The sequence below is a fragment of the Coffea arabica genome, chromosome 10e (assembly GCF_036785885.1).
Source record: "Coffea arabica cultivar ET-39 chromosome 10e, Coffea Arabica ET-39 HiFi, whole genome shotgun sequence".
NCBI classification, from domain to species: Eukaryota; Viridiplantae; Streptophyta; class Magnoliopsida; order Gentianales; family Rubiaceae; genus Coffea; species Coffea arabica.
In genome coordinates, this window is record NC_092328.1 from 9,197,940 (window position 1) to 9,206,540 (window position 8,601).

The 8,601-nt window shown below is 38.8% G+C and overlaps 1 protein-coding gene across 1 annotated transcript; it reads right to left on the minus strand.

Moving 5' to 3' along the window:
* Positions 1–534: 534 nt before the first annotated feature.
* LOC113712830 (carbamoyl phosphate synthase arginine-specific large chain, chloroplastic) lies at positions 535–7,909 on the minus strand. Its single transcript, XM_027236431.2, has 4 exons — positions 7,537–7,909; positions 5,999–7,438; positions 3,396–4,088; positions 535–2,427 (listed from the first exon to the last, which is right to left on the minus strand). Exons 2-4 carry the CDS (start codon positions 7,379–7,381, stop codon positions 868–870), a joined length of 3,636 nt encoding a protein of 1,211 aa, XP_027092232.2. The 5' UTR covers positions 7,382–7,438; positions 7,537–7,909; the 3' UTR covers positions 535–867.
* Positions 7,910–8,601: the final 692 nt, after the last annotated feature.

The window sequence follows — 8,601 nt, forward strand, 5'->3', positions numbered from 1 at the left end:
ATAGGAGGATCAAGGAGGATTTGAAACGCAATGAATGTACCTACAAGCCCATTCGCTATAGGTCCCAGGCAAAATGATACATGCAAACAAAGAGGCACCAGCAAGTGCCAATTAATGAATTAAACATCTGCAGCAACCAACAACAGCACGAGTTGGAACCATGTCTCGTACAGATACTGCTACCAATCAATTAAAGTGACCAAGGAAAAATGAATATGAAACCTATTTCAGTGAGATGTCATAACAAGCATATAAAAGATATTTAAGCAAATGAATAGGATAACATGAAGGCAAAATTGATTTTAATCAGGATATCGTCCTTTACCAACTGATATTACAACACATACGAACTAATATATATGGCGATACTAGATTGCCGCGCCACTGGTTACTCAATTACCAACCGATCTCAAGACAGTGGGAAGCGGGCGACCCCAAAGAAATAATTACACGTCATGATACTCAATCATACACGAAAACAAAAAGTCGCAGGACAGACCCTGATATCTAAACCCATAGTTGCAATAGCAAAAATTGACATGGGAATGGCAAATATATTCAGCAGGAGGACAGAGGTTACAAGCCAAAAGATGACCTGTTCTGAAAAACTCTGGAAAGTGCAGCAGCAGAAACTAGCATCACCAATTACCATATTGACCTATATAACGATGGTTCATGAAACATCACTCAGCAAACTAGTGATAAACACTCCGAGAATGCTTTCCAATCAAAGGTGACCTCTGATGATTTTCTCTTGCTTTTGCAAAAGACATTAAAAACTTGTATTACAATTCCTCCTTAGTTAAAGCTGCCAAACAACATTTAAAAAGATTTAACACTCACGGTGTATAAGAGGAACTAAAATACCTATTCAACTACAACAGTAGACGATGCAGATTGCATATTTTGATGGCTTCCTGCTTTCTTCTCACTGTCAAAGTAGTCCTGAAGTGCTGACATCTCAATCTTGTTGCATTTCAAGCTTTTAATAGCTTCAGCAGTAGCCAAAGCCCCAGCAACAGTCGTAATTGTAGGAATCTTGTAAGCAAGGGCCATTCTCCTCAACTTCCGGCCGTCTATCTGGTCAAGATCATCACTAGAACTTGTGATGACAATCAACTGTATTTGCCCGTTGGCAATCATATCACCAGCATGTGGTCGTCCTTCGTGCATCTTAAGGACCCGCTCCACTGGGATCCCTTCTAACTCAAGAACATGTGCTGTTCCAGAAGTTGCAACAATATTGAACCCAAGAGCCAAAAAGGCCTGGGCAATTGTGGGAATTTGTGGCTTTGTTAAGTCATTTAAACTCAGGAACAAAGTGCCAGAAAGTGGAAGCTTTTGCCCAGCAGCTATTTGTGCCTTTGCAAAAGCAATTGAAGACTCGAAATAGATGCCCATTACCTCTCCAGTACTACGCATTTCAGGACCCAGAAGCACATCACACCCTTGAAATTTCTCAAATGGAAGGACCACTTCTTTAACAGATACATGTCTCGGTATAACCTCTCTTGTGAATTGCAATTCATGAAGGGACTTCCCAGACATGACAAGAGAAGCATATTTAGCTAGGGGATGCCCAATTGCCTTAGACACAAAAGGAACGGTTCGGGATCCACGTGGATTTGCCTCAAGCAAGAAAACTTCCCCACTAGCTGTTATGGCATATTGGCAATTCATGAGCCCACAAACATTTAACCTCCTCGCCAACTTTGCAGTCCATGACCTGATTGTGTCCAAACATGATGGAGAAACAGTTTTTGTGGGAATCATGCAAGCTGAATCACCTGAATGGACACCAGCTTGCTCAATGTGCTCCATTATTCCACCAATTACAACATTGCCGTGTGAGTCAGCAAGTGCGTCAACATCAATTTCTATAGCATCAGATAAATATTTGTCAATTAAAACAGGACGTTCTGGATCCACCTCCACAGCTGTTTCAAGGTATCTCACCAGCTTGTCATCACTGTAAACAATCTCCATCGCTCGGCCACCCAATACATAGGACGGTCTGACAACCACTGGGTACCCTATATCTGCTGCAATAGCAAGAGCATCTTGTTCACTCTTGGCAATGCCCCCTTTTGGCTGCTCAATCTGCAATTCCTCACTGATAGCATTGAATCTCTCCCTGTCCTCAGCAGCATCAATGGAATCAGGTGACGTACCCCAAATACCAACATATCCAGCACCACTTTTGCATTTTGGCTTCTGCTCGTCTAAGTATTGCTGAATTGGAAGAGCCAGCTTCAACGGTGTTTGACCTCCAAACTGCACAATTATCCCATCAGGCCCCTCCAAATCTATTATGTTGAGAACATCTTCAACTGTCAGTGGTTCAAAATAGAGACGATCACTTGTATCATAATCTGTAGATACTGTTTCAGGATTCGAATTCATCATGATTGTCTCATAGCCTGCATCCTGAAATTGACCAACAAAATACTATTAATATGTGTAAACATAAGAACAACAAGGTAACTTGAAGATTAGTACTTGCAGGTACAGTTAATACTAAAAAAAAAAATTAACAAAAACCAATAAAAATTCTTCTCAGAATTCTAAGATTATGATTATGTTCTGCTCTGCAATCTTTTCACTCAGTCTTTTCGTTGGTATGCACAAGCTCTATCCTTTCTTCTCCATTAATGAATTAGTACTTAAGGTGATTAAGATGAAGCAGGAAAAATATGAGCTTCTTTTTTGCCCATTTACAGCTCTGATGCAAGTACAATAACCTACTTACAGTTGGACAGCACTACCGTACTTTTAGACGACTAAGTAACCACTGTGAGACTTGAAACCAGGTTTCTTCCTCCAAAGGCTTCAAGCTTTAGTTGGTTTTACTACTAGACCAAGGCCTCATTGGCTGACGAAGTTCAAGCTTCAGAATGTTTCAATTGCAGGACTAAAATGTCAGATCCACAACAATTATCTTATTTATAGATCTGTCTATGTTCTGATGTTGGATAAAAGCATTACACTAATATCAAAAGATTCAAACTACAAAAAGCATCTGAAAATTAAGAAAGGTCTAAGTGATAGACACAAACATGGGAATCCCCAAAATCGAGGATGTGGGCCATCATTCAGTTTGTGTTTGTCATATAAGACGTATATCGCTTAGACTAGGATTTTCCATATTAAAATTTGAAAATTGGCAAAAACACAGCACAAGAATTACTAATAAATTGCTAGTATCAATGTCACGTAATTAATGACCCAAGCAACATATATACTGTCTTTTACATGCATGGTATTTATATAAAGCACAGTCACCAGAGCAGGAAGACCATGAAGTCCAGGTATCACAGCCGTAGGAGTTCAGAACAAAATAATTGAGAAGCAAAAGAGGCAAAAATGGCCCTTAAGCTACAGAAGAAAGAGCATACCTGGAGGGCAAATGATGTATGGCAGCAGCAGTAATCAAATTCAATCCCTTGACCAATCCGATTTGGTCCACCACCTAAAATCAGAACCTTTTTTCTTTGGGTGGGAGCTGATTCACACTCAAAGTCATACGATGAGTACATGTAAGGAGTATTAGCCTCAAATTCGGCAGCACATGTATCAACTCGCTTATATGCTGGTTTAACACCCAATGATAACCGCTTTAACCGAACTTCTTTCTCTGTGGTTTTTGTAGCAAAAGCTATCTGTTTATCACTGAAACCTCTCTTTTTCACTTCATAGAGGTCATCCTTTGTTAAATCAGACAACTTCTGAGACAAAAGATATTGTTCCACATCTACAAGCTCCTTCAGCTGAGTCAAGAACCACTTGTCAATGTAACTCAGCTCATGGATGTCATTCACCTTCATTCCCCTCTTCATTGCTGCATAAATAGTGTGGATGCGGTCTGGACTAGGGACTCTGAGGCTGTACCTCAGGCGATCCCAATCCCAATCCAATTCCTTGATTTGTGAGCAACCCCACCCAGGGTAGCCACACTCAAGTGAACGAACAGCCTTCTGAAAGGATTCTTGGAATGTCCGACCAACAGCCATTGATTCACCAACAGACTTCATTTGGGTTGTTAGAATAGGCTCCGAGCCTGGGAACTTCTCAAATGCAAAACGGGGTATCTGCATGTTCAACACCATTTTCCAGGAAAAAGAAAAATGTCACATCCATAACAAGACATGAAAAAATGCCAAGACAGTAATTTGATTATAGCTAGAACAAAAAGAATGCCGACCTGAAGATAGTGAAAATAGTAAAGGCAACATACAGAATGCTATCTTGATTCAGAGAAAATGCCAAGGATTAAGTCCCAGGTTGACACTTATAAAATTTGTAGTACAGGAGGTATTAATATGCTACTAGACATTCTGACCATATAAGAGTAAACTTTTAATAAATTGTCATACTCAAAGTAAATGCTGGCTGCAATATTCTTCTGATAACCCCCACTCACCCCCCCCCCCGGGGGGCCCTTATCCATCTCCTTTTTCTAAGCCATACTATTTCTTTTCCTTCTATTGGTAGGGTTGAGGAAGTGGAGGAAGACATAACACTCTAAAGTGGAGGAAAAGATGGCTTGTTTCCTTAAGGTATCTACTGTAGCAACACAGAACACTTTAAAGGGAGGATAATGGTAGATCAAATATTTCAAAAAACGCTCACAAAGCCCTTGAATTTCATAGCCTGCATAAAGCAATTTAGAGAGGCTTTCAGATGCACCCTAAAGATCACAACGAAAGGTGACTATTAGCTTTGCTAAAATTAACAGATGTAGATAGCCATATATAGAAATATATGAAGAATAGACTAATATCAGTGGAAACTTAACTTGCAAATCCACATCGCTTAAAGCTGATTTGGGCAACATAAACTTTCATGCAAAACATCTGTCGCAGCTATCTCCCAATTAGGACTGGTGAAAATTGTGACATAACATACTTCTCTGCCTGATAACCAAAGAAGTAAAGCAGAGCTACATATCCCACCTCATTTAGAATCCCTAATTTTCTTACTTTGCAGGGGATTAAAGACAGATAAAATGGTTCATGGACAGTGGTTTTGTTTTCTCTGTTTTTGTTGGAAGATGATAACTATGTAATATTTCGCAAAGTTCAAATATTTGTAGTGCCAAGGAAAAAATTATAGGATGAGGTTGAAAGATGCTAGTTTGCAAACACTTGGTTTTGACTAAGGAATTTTGCTCCAAGACACAACACGCAACATTGTATATGTAGATAAAGCAATTTCGATCCAGTGAAAAGAAACAAGAAAAGATCTCACATCCATTTAGTTAATGAAGTTCACGCATTTTTCTTAAAGGAGCAGCCAATATTAAAATATCCAAGCCTATAAGAAGGGATACCAAAAAAACAAAGAGCACCTAATGGTAGACTAAAATATGATTTGCTAGTATTTAAATAATAAGAGAAGACAATGACAGGATTTTAATATATCAAAGCATGGCCAAAGTGATATTTATCTCACAACGAGCAACACTTGGAATATTCCAATAAATTGGTAGCAACAGGTCATTGTCTTTAGCGTAACACAACTTAAGTTACCACTCTCAAGTACCTTTTTTAATCTATTTGGATCATCTAGAAGATCAAAACTGTCTAATGTGATGAACTTGAAAGGATTAAGGATGACTGCCTTCTCAATCACCAACAGTTAATATCGAGGTTACTGTACTAACTAAGAAATTTATGAAATGAGACCATATATTCCCGTCTAGAAAACAATGCTCATCAATAAGTCCACAAAAAGCCTGTAAAAACAAAAGGCATGGCAATAGGAAGAATAGGAATATCAACTATTAGTTCATGGTCACTTGATCTCACGACATTGCAAATAAATTTGAGGAAGAAACAAAAATATTCAAAGAAAAATATAACCAAACTGCTTATGACCGATGGAATTTCATAATAATATGAATCCTTAGTAAGTTACCGAAAGTTCCGAATCAAATTTTAAAGAATCTTGCATGTGTAACAGCAGAGTCAAAATTTTGGATAATGGAATGAAAACTTACCTTGGTAACCACATAATCTATAGAAGGTTCAAAACTAGCGGGTGTTTTCTTAGTGATGTCATTAGGAATCTGATCCAAGGAGTAACCAACCGAAAGTTTAGCAGCCATCTTTGCTATGGGAAAACCAGTAGCTTTGGAAGCTAAAGCTGAAGACCTTGAAACTCTAGGATTCATCTCAATCACCATTACCTCTCCATCTTCAGGATTGACGGCAAACTGAACATTTGAACCACCACATTCAACCCCAATTTCCCTGATAATAGCAATAGAGTAATCCCTAAGCCGCTGGTACTCTTTGTCTGTCAAAGTCTGTGCTGGAGCTACAGTGATAGAGTCCCCAGTATGGACTCCCATTGGGTCAATATTCTCAATTGAACAGATAATAACGACATTATCTGCCAAGTCTCTCATAACTTCAAGCTCATATTCTTTCCATCCCAAAAGGGACTTCTCCACCAAAACCTGAGAAGTCAAGCTAGCTGCAAGCCCCGACTTGCATATTGCCTCAAACTCCTCCCTGTTATAAGCAATACCACCTCCAGTTCCTCCCAGTGTAAAAGCTGGTCGAATAATCAATGGAAACTCCCCAATAGAATTTGCTATCTCAAAACACTCCTCCATAGTAGTCCCAATCCCCGAAGGAGGAGTCTTTAGCCCAATATTTTTCATAGCTTGCTTGAATAAATCCCGATCCTCGGCCTTCTTGATTGCTTCGAGCTTGGCCCCAATCAACTCAATGCCATATTTGTCCAGCACCCCACTTTCAGCCAATGCCACAGCAAGGTTAAGAGCCGTCTGCCCTCCCATCGTTGGCAATAAAGCATCAGGCCTCTCCTTCTCCAGCACTTGCTCAACCAGCTCTGGTGTCATAGGTTCAATATAAGTCCTATCAGCCATCTCTGGATCCGTCATTATAGTGGCAGGATTCGAGTTGATGAGGATCACCTCATAACCCTCCTCCCTCAGTGCTTTACAAGCCTGAGTCCCTGAATAATCGAACTCACAAGCTTGCCCAATCACAATAGGCCCTGCACCTAAAATCAAAATCTTCTTGATATCTGCCCTCTTCCCAACTTTTTGGCCACCGAAAGCACCTCCATTCATCGAACCATTGCTGTCACAAACAGCACCCTTCTCACATCGAATTGAATTCACCTTCACTCTCCAGTTCAATTTCGCAGAATGCAGAAACAATGGACGGCATTGAGAGTTCAAATGTGATATCACACTCCTCCTGGTAGCTGGCTTGGTGGCATTGAAGAATAACTTAAAAAGATTGGAATTTGATAAATGATTTTTGGTGGAGTTGAAACTGTAGGGCTGTGATGATGATGAAATGAGCTTCAACGAAACGTTTTCACAATGATTGACACAATAGGCCATCTCCCACTATCCCTCCTCCAATCCCTCTTATTTATTCTTTTCCAAATTTCAAATAAACTGCACAACCAGAAACCACATAGCAACAATAATTAATATATATATATATACATATAAATATATGTATCACTCGCAAATAAAATTACAAGAAACCTTACATGCAGTATTTCTTGGTGATGATTTTCGCTCTGACCGATCGGCAGCTTATAATATTTGCGATATTCTGCAATATCTTTTGGTTTACTACCTATGTGAATGGTTTCGGAATCTAAGATTTAGCTTTGACCAAAGCCTGCTTAGAATTTTTGCACGCTCAAATCCGAACTGGGTGAAGAAGAGCAAAAAACAGAGAGAAAAAGCTTCTTACATCTCGGGAGTGAGAGAATCCGTGGGTGTCGAGGAGAAGAGAGATCGAGGAGCTGGGGGAGGGGTTGGGGGGGGGGGGGGGGGGGAAGAGAGAGCTGGGTTTGTGTTTGATTAGGTTTGAGAGACTTTGGGCACTGTTCAAAGAGATGCAACCTAACTCCTATTCATCGACATGCTTATATCTCTATACTATATGTAAAGTCTGAGAAAGTTGTTTGGGCCTTTGGGTTAGCATTCGAATTAACATTTATCGTTACTTGTCAACTCTCTTTTTACCCTTATAAAATTTGTTTTTAGTTTAACTACCTACGACTACCTATCATTATTTTTACGTTTAACTATTTAACTATATATTTTTAACATAATTACCCATAAACATTATAACTATTAATACAAAATTATTTTATGAAAAATATTTAAAAGATTAAAGTTTGCTTTAGTAATAAAAATTGTATTTAATAAATATGACTATAAATATTATGTATTTTTTGATTGCACGCAAATTGAATATGCATTGAGCACTAGTGTTAACAATCCCTGATTTTCTCTTTTACTATATATGTTAATAATCCCTAATTTTTTTTTTGGGAAGTTGGGGATATCTGGCTTTAGGGATTGCTGGCATTAGAATCTAAGACAAATTACAGGCAGCAGCTAGAGATGAATATCCAAGTGGACTGCTAAAACATGAAGGGATAATTTCAGGATAATTTTAGAAATCTCTCTTAGGTTTCTAACAATATGACTTAGTAAACCTAACAATATGACTTAGTACTCTTGAAGTTTAAAAATAATCACTTGCCTTCTCTATTTTAAATTTTTATAACATTCACAGTCCAAGTCAAATTATATGATTA

Coding starts and splice junctions, on each gene's coding strand:
- LOC113712830 (XM_027236431.2), bottom strand. CDS start 7,381: ATGGCCTATTGTGTCAATCATTGTGAAAACGTTTCGTTGAAGCTCATT. Junction 4,089..5,998: donor TAGATTATGTGGTTACCAAG/GTAAGTTTTCAT, acceptor TTGAACATGCAG/ATACCCCGTTTTGCATTTGA. Junction 2,428..3,395: donor ATACATCATTTGCCCTCCAG/GTATGCTCTTTC, acceptor GGTCAATTTCAG/GATGCAGGCTATGAGACAAT.